Source organism: Carica papaya, chromosome 8 (assembly GCF_054855325.1).
Source record: "Carica papaya isolate Zhongbai chromosome 8, ASM5485532v1, whole genome shotgun sequence".
Classification (NCBI taxonomy): domain Eukaryota; kingdom Viridiplantae; phylum Streptophyta; class Magnoliopsida; order Brassicales; family Caricaceae; genus Carica; species Carica papaya.
In genome coordinates this window covers 15,571,302-15,592,534 of record NC_142316.1, presented here as the reverse complement: position 1 = coordinate 15,592,534, position 21,233 = coordinate 15,571,302, and the positions used below count along the sequence as shown (strand labels likewise).

The 21,233-nt window shown below is 32.8% G+C and overlaps 1 protein-coding gene across 1 annotated transcript; it reads left to right on the top strand.

The window, feature by feature from the left end:
- Nucleotides 1–7,345: 7,345 nt before the first annotated feature.
- LPPGAMMA (Phosphatidic acid phosphatase (PAP2) family protein) lies at nucleotides 7,346–20,884 on the top strand. Its single transcript, XM_022032488.2, has 2 exons — nucleotides 7,346–8,226; nucleotides 20,501–20,884. The coding sequence occupies exon 1, from the start codon at nucleotides 7,532–7,534 to the stop codon at nucleotides 8,204–8,206; it is 675 nt and encodes a 224-aa protein (XP_021888180.1). The 5' UTR covers nucleotides 7,346–7,531; the 3' UTR covers nucleotides 8,207–8,226; nucleotides 20,501–20,884.
- Nucleotides 20,885–21,233: the final 349 nt, after the last annotated feature.

The window sequence follows — 21,233 nt, the reverse complement described above, 5'->3', positions numbered from 1 at the left end:
GAATGATTTCGAGGAACGCAGCTCTGATACCAACTATAAAGGTCCAAAATTAGTTATATAATAATATTTAAATTTATTAGTTTTGCGGAAGCAATTTAAAATTTGGGGTTATATTCCTTACACAGTTTAATTGAAATGTCTAATAGGGCTATGGGAATGCCCCTTGAAAAACATAAAAGAAAGAAAAATATAAACCGAGAACCTATGTGATTAAACTATGCTGCGTAACTGGAAAAAATAGGAGTAACTTTTTTGCTAATTTTCTTATTGTTCAAGATTCGGATCCTGGTTGTCCTGATCTGAAATTATTAATAATAAGGAGGTGAGTTACACTAGCCCAGTAAAAATATGAACACTTTACCACCAATACGAAAAAATTAAAGGTTGGTAGAAATTGTAAAACAACCAATGGACCTTATTTTTCTTTCTTAACTAAATTTATTTTAACTTATAAACATTTATTTCCTCACTTACCTTTAAGTTCCCATATACTATCTATATAGGAAAAAACCAGAAAAGTAATTCACATCATATATTCTAAAAGACCAACAATAATCAACCTTTACCTTTTTACTTACTTACCGGTGCTACTGGAGGTCCATAAGGATTCCTACTATACGTGGACCAAGTATCCATTCTATTAGTCAACTGGCCGTCCCCATACCCCGTCCAATAATGAGCGCCAAACACACCATTGCTTCAATACCCCATCCGATAATGAGCGTAATCAAATAATTTCCAATCCTTCCGGTATATGATTTCTCAGCCCTATCCAACTAAGGGTAACATCAACGATAAAGTTCACCCTATGTACCAGGTCCATACACCATTTCCCATGACACCCAGTAAGCTCCTTTAATTTTTGGAACGTTGCATACACATACTAGTCCCTATTACCATTTAGCCACCAAAACACATACAACACTCATATTTCAAAATTACAGAACAATAGGATGATCTTTTAATAGGCAATGTAAATTAATATTCAATAACTCAAGGGAACGTAATTAAGACATTCATTTCAAACTAAATTAACGGATAAAGATGAAAACTATTGAATAAACTAAATAAACATGAAAAATAATCAAAATCAATAAATTAAAGTACACGAAGTAACAGTAGGCAAGTAAGGCAATATACCAATAAATAGGCAACACAAATAAGCTAAGGACAATTATACACTGACCGGTTACTGGCTCCATCGGTGACCTATATTTAATTAATCAAGGAGTTGCCAACATTTATAATTTTTCCTTTATTATTTATTAAACTTTAATTTAACCGTAACAGAAGAAAATGTGAGAGATTCTTACCCCAGGTTGATATCCAGAACACCATTTTCTTCACTACACTTCTCGGCAGTTCCTAATTCCTAGATTTCTTGGATTTTTCTATGAAAACCAAAATATACATCAAATATCATGAAAATACATGAAAAATGGCCAAAAAAGGTCAAAATTATCCCAAGGCCAATTTAGAGTTTCAACACAGTGGCGCTGCCATGCTCCGGCCCTGATTTTGCCACCTATGGCAGCTCCCCCTCTCGATCAAGCCAATTCGGCCGGTTCTGGGTGAAAATCTGCACGATTTGAGGTTAAGTGGCTTCTGTTGGTGGAAAAATGAGGAAATTTGAAACTTACTAATGGTTTGGGGTTTTCAATACGACGGCTCTGCCGCTCCTCACTCATGATCACGGTTCTCCTTCAGTTGCCCTGCACTGAAAATATGTTAGATAACCTATGGCCGAGAAACGAAAGGGAACAGAAAAATGATTCGGGCTCACTGGAGGGGTTTTTCGATTTCGGGTGCGGTGGCGCAATAACCCTTCCCTCCATAATACAAACCATAAGAGTTTAAAACATATATTCACCTAAAAAGATCTCAACATGTGTCAGAGGCATCAAAGGCTGATTTCGGGTGCGGTCTAATTTTTAGTTTCTAGTTTTCAGTTTTTAGTTTTGCTTTCGCTTTTACTTTCGATCTGGAGGTCTATACACTCACCCACTAGGATGTTAAAGTCAACCCGAACGTAATACAGGGCACGTATACTATTTACAACTACCTTGCACATGTTTTAATTGATACTGGTGCTTCACATTCGTTTGTTCCACATACTTTTACTCAAAATTTAAATGTGTTACTTGAAAGCCTTGATTCTATACTGTTTATGTCTACACTTAGGGATGGGACACTACTAAGGAATGTTATATATAAAACTTGTATCAAAGAAATAACAGGTAGGAAATTGAGCGTAGATCTGATAGCACTTGACATGAGGAATTTTGATATAATTCTAGAAATGAACTAGTTAGCGGCGTATCATACCACTGTGGACTATTTTCATAAGAAGCTTGTATTCAATATTCCTAACGAAGAGTCTTTCACAAATTTATAAAAGTTTTAGATATTATTCACACGTGGTAACTGCATTGTTTATCAAATGCCTTAACTCAACTATTTTTTTCAACATTATGCAAGCCTAAGAAAGAGATTTGCATTCAAAATATTTCTATTGTCCAAGATTTTTCGAACGTATTCCCTGATGAACTACCAAAACTACTAATAGTCAAGAATTCAAATTTACCATAGATCTTCCGCCTGATACCCAACCCATCTTGGTTGTCTTATACCAAATGAGTCGTGTCGAGATAGAAGAATTGAGAAAATAGATCAAGGAGTTGCAGGATAATATGTTCATCTGACATGGCATATCCCCTTGGGGTACTAGAGTCACGTTCGCAAGGAAAAGTGATGGCTCTTTAAGGATGTGTATTGACCACAGGAAAATGAACAGAACAAGTACTTCCTCCCCAGAATTGATGATCTTTTCGATCAATTATAGGGTGCTTAGATTTTTTCCAAGATTGACATGTGTTCGGGATACCATCAGGTAAAGATCAAGGCAGAAAACATCTCTAAAACAGCCATCAAAATCCAGTATAGCACTATGAGTTCCTGTTCATGTCATTTGGGTTAACTAAGCACCTGCAATCTTTATGGACTTGATGAATAGGGCTTTCAAGCCGTTCTTGGATCAATTCATTATAGTATTCATTGATGATATTCTGGTCTATTCGAAGAGCAGAGAGACACACACTCAGCATCTAACTCAATTCTTATAGATTCTCAGGGGAAAAAAATTATATGCAAAATTGAGTAAATGTGGATTTTGGCTTGAGCAGACTTCTTTCTTCGGGTACATAATTTCAAAGGATTGTGTGTTAGTGAATCCTGATAAGATTGATGTAGTGATGGGTTGGAAGCAGTTGATTTCGATTAAGGGACTTCGAAACTTTTTGGGTATGGCAGGTTATTACTACAAGTTTGTAGAGAGATTTTCAAGCATAGTCGCCCTCCTTACACGACTTACGAAAAAAAACTCCTCTATCATCGATTTAGGTTTCCGATGCAGTGGCGACGGTGGCCAGTCTTTTTCTCCAACGACTGGTTTACTTTCTGGTCGTCCTTCTTCTTCTTCTCCGGTGCTCCTTGGCGACTAGGGTTTTAGAGGGTTCGGGTAGAGAGGTTTAAATCCCTCTCCACTTTCGATCTAGGTCGTTCGTTTGGGGCTGCTTGGGTCAATCTCGACTGTTAGATCTTGCTTATTTGGGAAGCAAATCATAACCGTCCGATTGAAGGCACATGGACAGTTCGATCGCGTCTGATAGAAAAACGAATCTGGGTCGTTCGTGCGTGGGGGAGTGAATCCGGACTATTGGATCGATTGGCACACAAATTACCCGTGTGGTCTCCCACGTGGAACATGTATCCGCGTGTCTGCCTCGCAGTGCACGACGACTAGTCGTGCTGCTAACGTGGCCATCCTACGTGGCCTTTTTTTTCTATTTTTGCACTTTTGCCCCAGTTCTCAAATTTTTATTTCAAATGGGTCCTTCCTTATTTTTAGTTTGGCCCCTCCTTTTTAAAATTATTTTCAAATACATCCAAAATGCATATTTCTTTAAAAATTCAAAAAAATTAAAATTAAAATTTTTTAAAATTATTATTAATATAACTTTAGTCATCCCGAGCCTAAATTCCATATTCGGAGTGTTACAAAAATTGTGTTATATCTAACAACTCCACTCATTTTTTCTTTCTTGTGAAGTGTAACTACCACAAACTCTTCCAAAAATATATTCATCATGTTTGTCCATATGAGAATGATTTGTTGTTGAGAATTTAAGTTCTAATCCAAATATACTCCACAGCATAGGCCATACCTCTCCCATGAACCAATAATCACAATAATTGATAATATCCATAGGTATGTCAAAATACTTGATAACATGCTTCATGAATAACACTGCAACTATTTCTATTAAGCATACATAGGAACATAGATAAAGATTATATAAAGAATCGATCAATCACTACTATTAAACCCAAATTCATTTTATAAAACCTAAATTCATTTTAGGATATTTCAAAAAAATTTGCTAAAAAGAATTTAGGACAAAATTTTGCACTAAACTGTAAGGAAAGAAGAGAATTTTGGGGGATGATTTGGGTATATTCTAAAGTGAAATTAAGCAAAAGAAATTTTGTCATGTTTGTTCATTTATAAGTATGATTTCATCCTTAAATTCTATGAGTCTAAAATTTTATTGGATAATAATTTGTTGGAATGATATGAGAGATGAATATTATGTTGATATGTGAGGATTTTTGAGTTAATTGGCATAAATATGTTATCGGTTTTTAAATGGGATTGAACCTTTACCTTCACATATATATATATATATATATATGTACACACACTTGAATCAATGAAATCAATGCTTCCAAGTTCTGCAATTTGTTAGGTTTAAATTAAAAGGAAAACTAGTTATCTATTTAGTATACTATGTAATTTGATATGATTAACATGTTTTGTGGTTTTCTGTTTGAAAATGCTACATTATGCTTATTTGTTTATTTTACATTAGTTGAGTATATGATTTAATAATTTTACAAATAAATAAAGGGGTAAAATCTAAAAGAATTAAAATAGAGGACTATTTTATCTACTAGGAATTTATTATTATTTTTATATATCATGTTAATTTCTTATTTCTGAATATAATTTTTTAAATATATAGAATTGATATATGAATATACATAATAAATTATTTAATTGGTAAGATTCAATTTTTTAATTTAAATAGTTCTCAATAATATTAAATTCATGTGAGAAATTATTTATTTTCTTATATTATTTTAATTTTCAATTATGACAAATTATTTATCTTCATTTATGATTTAAATTTAAGTTTATAAGTAGATAGACGTTATACCTAATTGATAAATAAAAGAAAATATAACAAAGTTATCTCATAATTATCTAAAATATTTCAAATCAATATTATCTAAAATATTATTTATCTTCAAATCAAAATTTATCATTATTTTGATTTTCTTATTATCATTATTTTGATTTTTTATTTATCCAAATTATAATAATAAATAATACAATAATATAATCTTATAATTATCTACATTTTAAAAAAAATATATTATTTTCATTTTTCAGATTTTATTTTATTATTTATCTTCAATTCGAATGTAATTGTTATTTTATTCTATTTTCAATTCAAATTCAATTACTATTTTTTTAATTTATTTGAATTATAATTATTTATTTATGTTCAAGTAATACAATAAATATTTAATCTATATTATGTTTTAGGATATAATTTATTTTTAACTCTATTTTTTTAATTTTATGATGTCATAAATAGTACACATTTATACTAATAAGTCATAATCAAAATTTTATTATATTCATAATTATAGAGATAAAGACGTAGCATTTTAGAAGCATGTACTTCTTATATTGGATGTTTATCTTTATGCTACCCCATGATGCAAGAGTTATCATAATTAAAAACAAATATAATATACATTTTTTTTATCTTGATCAATTCATTATTCGCAAAAGTTTCCTTTTATTTATTTTGATAAGTGTAGCATTATAAAATAATATGTTATTTATTAATAATGAAAGCGAATGAAGTTGGAGTGCTTATATGATGTTGAGTTAGTTGAGTCAACGAGAAAAATACTTGATTTTAAAAATATGCATTTTTGGATCCACTTTAAAAAATTGGATTGAACTAAAGAAGTTTTGGTTCAATCCTCACTTCATAAAAAATAAGGATAAGAAAAGTTGGTATATTCTAGTTTTAGTCACAGTCTAAATCATAAGCAAACTAGATAACATGAAAATTTAAAAATACAGTACATGTATATATGTATGTATGTATGTATGTATAAAACGAAGAAACTTTAAATCCCTCATTTGAAAATTTAAATCCGAAATGTCAAAGACTAAAAGCTAGCTTTTCACCAGCTTTTCACCTTTACTTCTGTCTATTCTACATGGCCATGGAAAATTTTTTCTTTATCCCATATTTAATGCTCTATTACTTATTATTTATTCCTCATAACGCTCGACATTTACTATAAAAAACTCAAAGTCGAATCTCTTCTATTTGACAATCTAAAGTTTCTTTTTTTTCACATTTATATTTTTACTAGTTCTTATCCAACGACTTCTACATTCTTTTCATAGTCAAATATTAGACAATTTACGTAGTTATCCTCTTCAAGTTTCCTATTTTTTTTCGTGCCTTTAGGTTTTCTCCTTTAGGTTTTCTTTCAATTGAATATGGAGGTAACACAAATTGAGTATTATTGGAGAAAGCAAGTATGAAACATAATTCTATTTCCTTTAATTTAATGCATAAACTTGTTTTATTTTGAGAATATTTTATATTCTATTTAGTGTTGATACTTAATTGAGTATCCATTCGTGTCTTTTACAAGTTTTAATTTTTAGTACAGTTTAATTTATTTTAATTTCGAACTAATGAATATTTATTTAAATAAAAGTAAGTTTGGCATAGATGACAGAAAAGAATATAAACAAGATAAAAAAATTAAGAGAATATATGAGTAGAAGAAGGGTGAGTTTAAATGCATTTATTAAAATTTTCGTGGATCTAAAATTATTAATTTAAAAATATTTGTTCAGATTAAAACTTACATTATTTTTCTAATTCAAAACTTTATTAAAATTTAAATGTTTAATTGAAAAGTCTTGTAATTATTTTTAAAATTACATCAAGATCAAATTAATTAAATTTTTATTAAAATATCTAACAAATTATTTTAGATTAAAAATATTAAATTAAAAATTTTATTGGAATTGAATATTTTAATTAAATTATAATGCGGATACCTACAAAAATATAGTTTAGAACACAATGAGAACGGCCGGGAGTTGAAACCTATTGCATAGAGGGAAGGAGAAGAAGACGATTTTTTTTTTAATTTTTAAATTATACTTTGTATCCACGTGTCAAAATCTCCAAGGCCAGTTCCTCCGTTCCTTGATTCTTCACTTTTCTGTCATACTATTTCCTTTCTCGACAGTTTCTCGAGAAGCAAACACCTGAAAAGAGAGTCAAAAGTCCCCCTCTGCATTTACCGATCCCTATATTAGTCACTGCACAGGTCTCCTTCAATCCCATCTCCAGCTGCAAGAATAATGGCTCATCACCCTCCGTTAAAGGCCGTTACCTTGACGCACGTCCGTTACCAGAGAGGCGATCAGCTGGGCCACTTCCTGGCCTGGATTTCTCTGGTTCCGGTTTTCATCAGTTTAGGGGGTTTCGTTTCCCACTTCATCTTTCGACGCGAGCTTCAAGTCATGTTCTTCGCTCTAGGCCTCCTCATCTCTCAATTCATCAACGAACTCATTAAGAAATCCGTACAACAGGCCCGACCCGAGACCTGCGCCCTCCTTGAGATGTGCGATTCTCATGGGTGGCCCTCTAGCCACTCTCAGTACATGTTTTTTTTTTCTATGTACTTCACACTTATGACTTGTAAGGGAATTGGATTTTGGATGGGGGTCAAGAACAGATGGAGCGTGAGTTCGCTGAACTGGTCTATGGCTTTGCTCACCATGTACTCGAGGGTGTATTTGGGGTACCATACGGTGGCTCAGGTGTTCGCCGGAGCTACGTTGGGGACGGTGCTTGGCGCTGTATGGTTTTGGGTAGTGAATTCTATTCTATTTTGCTACTTCCCGGTGATCGAGGAGAGCGCATTTGGGAGAATGTTTTATATGAAGGATACTTCGCATATACCCAACGTATTGAAGTTTGAGTATGATAATGCAAGAGCTGCTAGGAAGGGCGTGGATTGTAAGTGCGATTAATTGATGAAATAGTCAACTGGGTACGTTGGACTTTGGCTAATTTCTTTTCTAATTTATTAAATTAGTTAATTGGATGTTTTTACTGCTTTGGTTAAGCTTAGGCGTGTTCCATCGGTTTTGCTTCTTTGGTGGAAAATATATGTGATATCATATGAGGTTAGTGATGGTATGGAATTTTGGAAGCATCAGTCCTGCAATATAAGTACTAGTAAGATGAAAAAGAAAATATAATTTGCTTGCTGATCAGATGTTTCATTTTAATTGATCTTGTTGTGCTGTTTTGGGAATGTGAACCTATATCCTTTTTCTACCATTTCCTGTAATATATGTTAGGGCTCATCAGTTTTATTTCATTTTCCCTTTTCAATATACATATACATATATGCATATACGTATATGCTCTGGCGCATCTGAAAAGGTCTGGGATATCAGGCGTTGATATATGACATTGATGCTCTAGTTTGCTTATTTTTGGCTATTCATCAACAAGTATAACTGAGTTTCTAGGTATGTTTATTGTTGATTTCAGTGTTATAAAGAAAAAAGGGGCTCCAATTAGGGTTTTTGAAGTTACCAGAGTTCTGTTAGAAAAAAGAAAGAACTACTTTTTATTCCTTTCTATCAGCCAATATATTTTTATTTAAAGATACATGAATTTAGTAAATAAAAGCTAGAAAATATTTTAATTGACCAAACAGAGCCTTATCTTCCCAACTATTATCCTTTGAATGGTCATAATCTTTAATTCAGGATCGTCTACTGCCATTTTTCCCTCATGTTATGTGCTCAGTTTATATCCATTGGCCTGTTTCTTTTTGTGTGTTTCATCATCATAAGAAAATTTCTAGATTCCTTGACATTCAAAAAGTTTTGGTGGAGATTTGTTGGGTAAAACAAAAGTTAGAAGTTTAAACATGCATATGACTAAATTTTACTTGTTTGCATCAAGTCAATGAAAAAATAGTTGATGCAAGGTGATTATGAGGTAAAAACATCTCAGGAATATATGGCTGTCATTTTCTTCAAGATGGAAAAGATTATCTTGACAAGGGACCAAGAGGTTGCCACCCATGTATAAAAGATTGGTACATTACAAGTTGGTGCAAATATGTTTACAACAAAATCCTCAAGTAGAAACTAGAGGTTGACCCTCGAACGGAGGATAAAAGGTTTGAACCTCAAATCTCTGACACTCAAAAGGATAACAAACATCTCAAAAGCCCTTATGTCTCTCCTTCCAAATAATCGACATGGTAGCCAGGGGAGTTAGAGAGAGGTTTCTTTCTACTCTTATCAACCTAGATACCCAGCTAAGTACCAAGTTCATCCACAATGGAGCTCACCACTACCAAATTCAGGGTAAAGAAATAAAAAATCAATCATTTCATTTGTCTTATTGCAGATGTACCATCCATTGGCAAGTACTTTATCTGCTTTTCATTAGATTTGCGAAAAGTCAAAATTCTCCCTTTATAACTGCCCTGGCAGAAAAGGTGATTCTGCTATCTCCCAAATTGCTTCCATGATAACACATTTGGAATAGGAGGAGGATGGGCTAAATGGCAGTAAAATGTCTTAACATAGAAGGGCTCCTTTGATTTAAGTTCCTAGATGGGCTCATCCTGTCTATGGAGGAAAAGTTGGGAGGATCTAGGCCAGTGAAGAAGACAAATGAAGAATCCCCCTCCTCTCGATCAATTAGTTTGCACTTGAGCTCCATATCACGTGCCACCTGGCCAAGAGCAACCAAGAAGCAATTATCCACCAAAACTTCTTTCCACCTAGCCAAAAAAAATATCAGAATTGCACATGTAGGGCAAGACTATCTCACTATACATTGATCCAGAAACACATTCTCACATCAAAAGCCAACTTGAGGTCGACGCGGTTTCATTAAATTCTTCTAGCCTGCACTAATCTACTTTCATTAGCTCGTACCATGTAGATCCTTGTTTGCTTTGCTATCCATCCCTATCAGCAAACCCAACCTTAGCCCTGATCACCTTCCACCACAAATATCCTTGAGAAATCATAAAGTACTATAACCATTTGCTAGGAAGCATTTTATTGAAAGATACTAGTGATTTAATGCCAAGGTCCCTACGTTAAAAAGCTATGTAACCAAGTCCCATGTTCCCAAGGTACCTTCTCTGCTCCTCAGATCATTCTGCAAGAATGAAACCATATATCTCTAAATTGTTTGTAGCCAGAGTGACAAGAATCTATGAGAGTGACAGATTGTCAATAAAGAAAGTTGATAAGGTACTCTTGATGATAACGAACTTATCTCCCTTAGATAGAAAGCTCCCTTCTATCGAGCAAGTCTCCTCTCAAATTTATGTAGAGACGGAGCTTTCATAAATTTGTTTATTTGTTGTCATTTGCTTCTAGCACAGAGCATACATGCAATACAATTTTTGTTTTGTAAACAAAAAGTATTGTGTAATTCATTTATTCATTACTTCTTCCAAGAATGCTTCAAATAGAAGTTGAGGAATGGTGACAGAATTCGTTTTTGGAAAGATGAGTGGGTTGGAAAGAGTAAACTTGAGGATATATTTCTGAGTATTTATGCAATTGCTTCTTGGAAAAGTATGAGAGTTATGGGGGCCTTTTTTGAGGAGAATGAGAGTAGAGGTTGGTTTGTGAATGTCACCAGAAATCTCAATGATTGGGAAATCGATGAGTATGAAGTCTTACTTCTTGTGCTATCTCAGATTCAGTTAAATAGTTTCAGCGATCAATTGGTATGGAATGTGGGAAAAAAAGGGGAATTCACTGTCAAATTTTACTACAAATTTCTGACTAGGAGGGAGCGGGTGGGGACTAATAATTTTCCCGGTAATCAGATCTGGAAGGCAAATACTCCACCAAGAATTGGTTTTTTCGCTTCAAAAATGGGCATAGAATGCATATTGACTATTGACAAACTAATGCGAAGAGGGAAAATTCTAGTGAATCAAAGTTTCTTGTGTAAAATGGATGCAAAATCTTGTAACCATATTCTTCTTCGGTGCCTGTTATATGGTGTATGGGCTTCTAGGGATTAATTGGGTGATGGCAGGATCAGTAAAGGATGAACTTTGGGCGTGGACAAGAATTTGTATACAAAAGGTTGTCTTAAGCTTTTTACTTTATCTATTTTTTGGATGATATGGAAGGAGAAGAATTCTAAAGCTTTTAATGAGATTGAGGGAGAGATTGTTAATATTACAAATAGATGATTAAACACTTTTGGTTCTTTTGTTTTCGATCATGACAGATATAGGATGGAAGATTTTGAGAATGTCATTGATCTCCTAACTGAATTGTAAACTCTTTTATGTATAGGTGGTACTCTCTTGGTACCTTTATTTATATATATACTTACATTTTTTATCTTAAAAAATAATTCATTACTTCACAAACATCAAGGGGGTGTCCTCCATGTATAAAAATATTTACAAGTCAGTTAGTATATCAATAAAATCCCCAAATTTCTTTGAAGAATGAATAGGATGCCACATAATCAAAGAACGTAGGATCTAGAGCCATCTATATCTAACACTAATTAAATCGTTTTATACCCCTTTAAAAACTCTTTTGTTTCTCTCATTCCACACCATTTATAAAATAGTAAGAGGATTGCGACCCACATGTTTCTTTCATTTACTAATGCCTTTCCAAACCTAGATCTTATCTCTTACTAAGGCAACAATTGCCTATCTAATTCGTAATAGGATATACACCATAGTCCATAACTTATATGCAAATGGGCATCAAAACAGTATATCTGATGCGGAACCTAAGATCAATAATGCAATCAAATACCCTACTTATAACTTCAGTATGCAGAAATCTTAAATCCCGAAGCAAACCCTCCCTACTTGACCCATAATTAACTTATAAATGCAAACCAAGGTAACTGGGAAATCAATTGGAGTAACAAAGACACCCAATAAGTCAATTCGTTTTCTTAGCTCAACAAGACGGTTGCAGTAATCTTACTTGATTGAACACTCACTCTCACAGTTAGCATAAGTTAAAAGTAAGATAATTTTAAAATTTTACTAATTTGAAATTGGTTGATTACAAACTAAAGGTGAGTTCTTTATATAGACATTTACCGGATTAATTATAATTGAAATTAAACTCTAGAGTTCTAATAAAATTCTTAAATTAAATACAACCCAAATTTCGTTAAAATAATAATTAAAAAAATAAAGATAACTAGGATAGTGTGTCTTCTCTCTTGGACAAATCTTTGAGTCCCTCTTGGCTTGAAGTATCTGTCATTACATGTCCTTTAATTAATTGATTATCTTGAAGAATTTGAATTGAAGAAAACCGAGAATCTTTTGATGTTGAAGTAGAAGAAATTGACTAGGAATCCTTGGATGCTTGGCCGAATTTCATCATGTGCTCTTTATCTTCCCTTGCAACTTGTCTTCAACATGAAGTAGATCCCTTGTAGCAGCACTCTCCTAAAAGAAATCAAAATACAAAAACAAATAAACATATGAAAAGATTGCAAGAAAAAAGGTTCCCACTCGGGTTGGAACTCTCCCGCGTGGGTGGGATTCTTTTCCCACACTGCTTGCGTTCCCATAAGCTCTTCTTGTGCTAGAACTCTCCTTTTGCTTTCCTTCATGAATTCTTCTTCTTGTTACCTTATCCATGCCACGTGTTCAAATCCCAAAAGGTCTCTTTGATCTAATATTTAGAGGAGAGTTGCGAGAGGATTCTCCCTCATGGGTGGAGGAATCCCGCATGTGCGTGTTTCCCTTTTCCAACACATCCGAGCCAGCACATGTGAGCTAAGTTGCTCGCATGCGTGGCATACGCATACCACGGACCTCCATGCCTGATTAGGCTAAGCTTGGACTCTTCTCGGGCTATCCTGACATTCCTAATCTCACCAAGTAACCTCCCAAGCTTGCGGATTCTCTTGTCTCTCATACCCGTGGCCTTTAGTTTCTTTTGGCCTTCGGATGGGCTTGAATCTTCCTGGCTGTTGGGCCGGTCTAAGAAGCCCTCTTTGAAGAGAAGCCAATCCAACTTAGGAGTGGAAGTCACGGGAATCCTTGTTGGGGAAGGATTCCCGCACCCCACAGGGAAAATTCCCCTTCCCCGCAAGCGTGTGCGGATGCGCACACGCGGCCATCTTGCAGTGTGCACGGAATCTGCTGTCCCGGCTGCTGCATGCTCACGGGTCACTATCCCGCGGGATATTGGACTTTCGCGGATTCCTGCTTGCTGCGGGATTGCCTATCTGGGATTACATCAATATGATTACAAGATTTAGCCTTCCTCTTACGAAGAAAGCAACCATTCACCATAATCGTTCTCCTTCTCATCAACTATCAATAGTCAAGATACACCCGTCTCCAACCTCCCATGCAAAAAAAGCAACTATGGGAGGAATGTTTACCTTTCATATTTTCTAAAATGGGAACCTGAGTTCTACAACTTCATTCTTAATCAAGTGAGTATAATATGACTTGATTGTGAAGGATCTATTGTCTTTGAGGTTCCAAAATGGTTGATCATTGCTCCCAATAAGAGAGATAAGGGAAAGTCTACTTAAGAGCGACTCATATTTATTAATCTCCCAATCATTGAGATTTCTCACCACATTCACAATCCACTTTCTATTCCCTCTAATATATTTGCATGACTCATATATTATGATGTTCTTATGCCGAGATATAGCATCAATATGAGGGAATCGCTCTTTGAGTGCTCTCCCTGTAAGCAAGGGATCCTACATGCATGACAAATTGATGCTGCCATTTCATGTTGCTTGGTGATTCACTATGGTAGATTTCTAGTCCATATGCATGATCTAAACTAGAAAACTCTTTTGTATTTCTGACCACAGTAGGAATGCTGCTTCATTATAAGTTACACTGCTTTCCTCTTAGAAGGGAATATCTATAAAATTCCCAAACAGTGCAAGCTACTAAAGAAAGCGTCCAACTGTGCAAAGAGTGAAAAAGTTCTAGGCAGTTGTAAACTAATTATCATGTCTGACCTTCGTATTTGTTCTTCAGATTGACAAGTAGTTTGGAGTTTTATGCCTTAGACAACCTGGATATTTGTAATCATTGAAATGGATTTACATTTGAAATTAGGTCAATGCTGCAATTGTGGAAAAGTATCAATGTCAACTATCCATATGGTTATTGATGTTCCTTGGCAATTAGTCATTCTTAGGATCCAAAATTTTAATCTTAACCTTTTTAATTGAGGTAGTATTTGTTTTTATTCATTGAAGGCAGAGTGTGCTTTAATCCAATGAGATGGTCTGGCATGTAAGGATGTAATTTCTTTTTATCATCTCTGCTTACATTTCTTTTTTAAAAGACATTTTTGCTAATGTTTATTGTTTTTAAACTGCAAAGATGATAATTATTATTCTTATCATTATTATTAGTAGGAGTAGTAGTATGAGGTTATCTTTATGGTGTCTTACAATGAGAAGTGATCAATATTGTTTATATGTTTTTCTGAGAAGCTTTGATGGCTCTTATTCATATCTTAGCTAAAACCAGGGAAATTGACATATTCAAGTAATAGTTTAATCATTGTAGACGATGAAATCTTCCAAGGAAAATAAATTAATTCACCATGACTACATTTTTATTTGATCCTGCCCCATCCTAAAGATCGTTTGTCAAATCATCCATTTATCATAATTGCTGGGAAATTGTGATAAATAGGAGAATGACAGCCAACTGTTCCTTTTATCTCTTACACCCATTTATGGTTTTGCTTTCACTTATCTTCCTTTCTTTTGTGGGGCTTGTGGAATGAATTCTCTTGCATGTTTTCAACATATTGATTTTTCATCATATAGGAATGAATTGGGGTAAATTTTTTGTTTTCTCTCTTTACCTGTCAAAGATGGGTGTGCCGAAGAAATTGCCTGGGACACAATTTATTGATCGATTAAAGGTTTTAGGGATGCTATTGGTTAGTGTTGAGAATGGTTTAATATATATTTTATTGAATATTATTTATCCTATACATACAGGTTTTCTAGAACGGAAAAGAAAATAAACAATTAATTAGAATTAGTTACATGATATATCATTTACTTTTATACCTTTTAACCTAATTCACTATTTCTCTAATATTCTCCTTCAGGGTAGGGAATAAATGTTCTCTATCCTTAGCTTGCCAATAAAAAGTTTGGAATGGTAGATTACTTAAACCTTTAATCGAAACAGCTGCCAGTTTAGAATTATAGGCATGTACGAGTTCATATTAGGTAATTATTTCGTTTTTTTTTTATAAAATGTCTATCGACCTCGATATGTTTGGTATGGTCATGTTGCATCGAATTGTATGCTATGCTTATAACTTGTTGTTGCATTATAGACGCATGAGATTTTTTCACTTGACTTCAAGATCTTTCAAAATTCTTATTAGCTGTAGTAGTTTACATACTCATTATGCCATAGTTTGGAATTTTGATTTTGCATTTGATCTAACAATTACATTTTGCTTCTTGCTTCTTTAATGATTAGGTTGCCTCAAGGAATGTACAATATCTTGTGGTAGACTTTTTTTTTACAATTGACCTTGCATAATCTGCACTAGTATAGATTTCTAAGAGCAGTTTATCATTCTTCTTAAATATAGTTCTTTTTCTAAGTGATTTTTTTAGGTTATATATTATTCCGTAGGCTGCTTGTAGGTGCACTTCTTTTGAATTGTACATAAATTGATTTATAACATTCATTGTATAGGCAATGTTTGGTCTCGTGTGAGATAAATATATCAATCTTCTAACTAATTTCTAATATATTTTTTTTTACTAGCGTATCTTCTTTTGTTATTTCTAACTTGTGATTAAGATCAATAGGATTGTTAGCTGGTTTGCATGCTAACTTACCATAGTCTTTCAATAGAGCATGAATGTATTTTTGTTGAAAAATAAAAATTTCAAATTTTAAGCAAGCGATTTCAATTCCCAAAAAATACTTCAACTTATCAAGTTACTTGATCTCAAATTCTTTTATCAAATACTATTTTAGTACTAGTTTTCTTTTTCATCATCTCCTGTTGTGGCAATGTCATCAACATATAAGTTTTTCTTTTTCAACTTATCAAGTTACACAATCTCAAATTCTTCTGTCATATACTATTTTATTGTCAGTTTTGTTTTTTCATAATCTTTGTCACGATGATATCATCGGCCTGTAACTCCCCCTATTTTTGAATGTTTGATGAACATAGTCTTCTTGAGCTTAGTTAAATTCTAGGTCTCTCATTATCCTTGTGAACCTATTAAACCATGCTCTTGTATATTATTGAAGTACATAGAGAGGCTTTTTTACTTTACATACCTTATTTAAGTTTACTTGTCTATCAAAGCTTGGTGGAATCTATGTAGATTTCTTATTCAAGATCTCCATATAGAAAGATATTTTTATATCAAATTATTATAGTTGTCAATCAAAGTCAATAACTAATAATAACAAAGATTTGTACAGTTTTCATCTTGGCTACTGGTGCAAATGTCTCATAATAGTCTATCCCATATGTCTGTGTATAGCTCTTTATCACCAATCTCACTTTATATCTATCGATTGTCTTATATGTCTTCAGTTCTAAGATCAAGGTTGGATTCTTGAATTGATTTAGGCTAAATACATCTTTTTTCTTATATATATATGAGGAAATCTAGAGTTTGATATGATCTCTTGAATAGGTGAATGTTATGATGAGTTCTGAATGTTCTTTTGTGATGATGGTGTTAGGATGTATAGCAAAGGTGGTAGGGTAAAGTTTGTTAAGAATTCTATATCATTATCTTTCAATATGAGCTCCTTATGAAGATAAGACTGGGTGAAATAGAATTCTTGTTCAACAAATATAATATTACGGACACTTGAAACTTTTGAATGGATAGGTGGTAATATTTATACTCATTTTGAGAGGAGTACTATAAAAATACACATTTTAAGGTATGGGAATTAAGTTTTCCTATTTGATGGGGGATGAATATGAATGTAAGACAATGCACCCAAATATCCGAGAGATAATATGGTTTTGTAATAATTATAGTTGGAAAAAAATTTTGAAGCATTTCTAAGGGACTTTTGAAATCAAGAATGTTGATTGGCAGACGGTTAATAATATAGGTGGTTTAAAGATGATTTTACCTCAATATTGTTTAGAATGTTGCTTTGGAATAGGAAAGCTATGATGGTAGCTAAAAGGTGACTATCCTTGTGTTTTGCTACTCAATTTTGTTTTGGAGTATGAACGTAGGATAATTTATGAAGAATTGATTCCTAATGAAAGAATGATTAAAGTATGTGACTAAAAAAAATCTTTGGTTTTACTCATGTGGAATCTCTTAGTGTCAATTCCAGATTGGGTTGTATCATGTTGGCGAACTGGGGGGTATAATATAGGTAATTTCAAATTTGAATGAGGCAAAGTAGTTAAGTAATTCTAATACAATCGTCAATAAATGACACGAATCATCGAGTCCCATATTGATTAAATGCGCGAATTAGTTTCAAAATATCATTATGGATTAATGAAAATAGAGCTATGTTTCTTTTATTACTAATGAAAAATATTTGTTAGAAGTCTTTGATATGACTATTTGATATGAGAAAGAGAGAAAAGAGAAAGAAGTGAGAAACAAAAGAGAAATAGAGAGAAAAATCTGCAAAATTATTTTATATTTTTTGATTGATTGTAACATAAAATTTGAACCTTTTATAGGTTATAAGCAATTAAAGCAGCCAAATTAATGTTAGGGTCGAATTAATGTAGCGGTGGCTGTTGTGAAATAAATTTAAAACATTAACTATAACCTTAACTCTAATTGATACATGCAAAAAATTAATTTATATTTTTTATTATTTCACTTTTCTACTCTTAATATTCTGACGATACCCTTTACTTCAACGTCAACTTTGTCCCCAAAATTGAAAATCCAATTTTTACTTTTTTTTGTTTAATTCTTATATTTTTTAGTATATTTGTATATATGTAGATATATATATATATATTTAAAGTAGTTTTTATTTTTATTTATATATAAATATTTTTTAAATTATTATAAATTTATATTTTAAAGCAGGTTTATATATATATTATAGATATTTTAAAGAATTTTATATATATTAATTATTTTATATATATTTAAAGCAGTTTTCTACTGGTTACCCCTAAGAAATCAGTTGTTTACTGAATGACCCATCCACACCATGGTCGCAGTCGGCCGCTCTAATTGCTCCGCCTCTGTCGTCGCGGTAACGTCTTCTTCTTCCACCTCTTCTTCTTTTGCCTCTTCTACTTCTGTCTCTCATTCTTCTGCTTCTTTTTTTCCATATTGAAAACCATCTGGAGAATAAGAGGCTTGTAAGATCCCATCTTGACCTCACGAGTATTGAAACAGAAACCGAGTAGAGCTTCTAGGAGGTAACTCTTTCCATCTGGTTGACCGCCAAGAGTTGCGTCTGGCTGACCGAGGCGGATGAGAGAGAGACCTCTAAGGTTTCCATTTCCAGCCGCTACTGCTTGAGAAAGAAAGAGAAGTGTAGCAGGTGAATCGGTTCGATTCAAAATATTGGCTGGACCAATTTGAATTGGAGCCGCTAGAGAATTGAGTTTGGTCTGCATTTTTAGGACTAATTTAAAAACTGAACCGGTTTAATGTTTCCTTTTTCATCTGAACCTATAGGCACGCTGTTTGAAGGAGGCAAGAGACCTCTATTTTTGTGAGTCTTAACTACCAGGCGCGTTGAACTTTCTTCGACCCAGTCGGCAAAGCTGCCACGTAGTAGATTCAGGATCACACTGAACCACTAGCATGATTCTTCCATAAACATGGAGAGTTTCCAATTGACGTCCTCCTCCATGGTGAGTTCGAGTGTTTCGGGTTCCATCCGTTTAGCTGACTTTGATACTACCTTGTCCGAAGCTTTTAGCATGACTATCTGATCTAAGAAAAAAAAAAAAAAAGAGAAGATAGAGAAGAGAAATAGAGAGAAAAATCTGCGAAAATTATTCTTACTCTTTTCTTGATTGATTATAACATAAAAATTGAATACTCTATAGGTTATAAGCAATTAAAGCAATCACTAGCACGGTCAGAATCAATGCAGCGGTGGCTGCTGTCAACTAAATTCAAAACAATTATTCTAACTCTAACCCTATTTGATACATATAAAAGACTAATTTTCTCCGTTTATTATTTTACTTTTTTACCAATGTTATAAGCTTATGTTTTGTGAACTTAAAGATATTGTAGATTAAATTTTCATATTCTAAATTTTAAATAATAAGAGAAACATAACTTTCAAATGAGAGAAGAATGGGTGCCCAAATCTTTTATAGTGGAGCTAGATATTGTATGTGGGTCGGTGATAATAGTAGAGAAGGCTCCCCTACGTGCATGCAAGTAGTAGAATATGTTTCTTACTTTAGTATGTCCAATTATCTTCCTTGAATTTTGGTCTTGAAAGTCATAGTGAGAAAAATCAAATATTAATTTGTAATTCAAGTTATGTGATAACTCATTGACTGATTAGCATACAGTTTAGGAATGTATAACACATTTTCTAAGATAAGAGTAGAACTAATCTTGATGTCGCCCTTGCCTGCATTAGTATTCACAAAATCATCTGCAGTGACAATCTTTTTATTACTTGAATAAAGAATATATATATATATATATATATGAAAATATTTTGAAGTATTGGTAATATGATTTATGGCTCTTGAGTGTACAATTCAAGAATTATTATATGAGGTATTTAACCATTATAAAAAAGAAAGAATATTTGAGAATTTTGTTTTACTTGCATCTATGGGCTTCTCAAGATCCTCCAAACGACTTCTGTTGTCGTCCAATCTCAACTCTTAAAGCAGTGAGATTAGCAGGTGTTTCTTCTTCGTGTTGGTTGGCCATATGAACTTACTTGAGACTATTTTCTGAGATATTTTGTATCCTCACTTTTTACTTGAAGTACTAGGCTTTTAATTCAATTTTTAACATTTTTCTTTAGTATATCTGAGCTTTTTGTATAAAGTACACTAAAAATTGTCTCTGTTATCTGTTCTCGGAATTGTAAAATTGTATCTGTTTACTTTACCTAATTCAATGACTGAGCCTTTTAATTCCATGTTAGTGTGTGATTTCAAGCTTATGTCTAATCTTTTGCTCAGGTACTTCCAAGTATCTTGTTTCTTGTATTAAGAAGTACAACCTTTGTCTGAGAGATCCTTCTATTTCATACATCTTATCGACTGAAACTAATCTTCGAATTTTCCTTTTTGTGGCAGGTCGAAAGCCTAAATAAGCATTCTAGGTTTGTTTTCTGTATTCTTTCTTTTTTCTGGGGTCTAGATCTGATGATTAGCAAATATTATTCGTGTTATTAGACTTCTCTTTGAATCTGGATCTTTATAACTTGGATACCGATGAAGGACTTAGTTTTGGAAAGTGCTTGTTGCTGTAGAAAGCATCAAGAAAGTGTAAAAGAAAAACATAAGTTGTTAGGTTATTTTTGTATTTAAAATAGGCATTGTATTACATTAACACGAAACAGAAAAAGGAAATGTAACTTGAATTTATTTTCTTTTTTTTTTAAAAAAAATGTAACAAAAGATGTAATATTAATTCGAAAAAAATTAAATATAATAATTTATATTTTATTGCAGTATAAATTGTCTTCTTATACTTTAAAAATATATATTTTTCTTATATTAGAAAAATTTTTATATTTATCTCTCCCTCAATTGCTAGATCAAACGGTACTTCCGGTGCGAAAATGGAAAAGTAAAAGAAAAGGACAATAACAAAAAACAGAAAACAAAGACTAAAAAGAAAATTAAAAAATAATTTTTAAAAAAAAAAATTTTAAGTAAATTAGAAAATTTTAATTAAAAAAATGTAAAATACAATGTAAATTGTAAAATAAAATTTAAATATTAATATTGATATTAATTATATATATATATATATATAAGGAATACAGATCAATGTAACATGAAATTTTTTTCTATAAAAAATAAA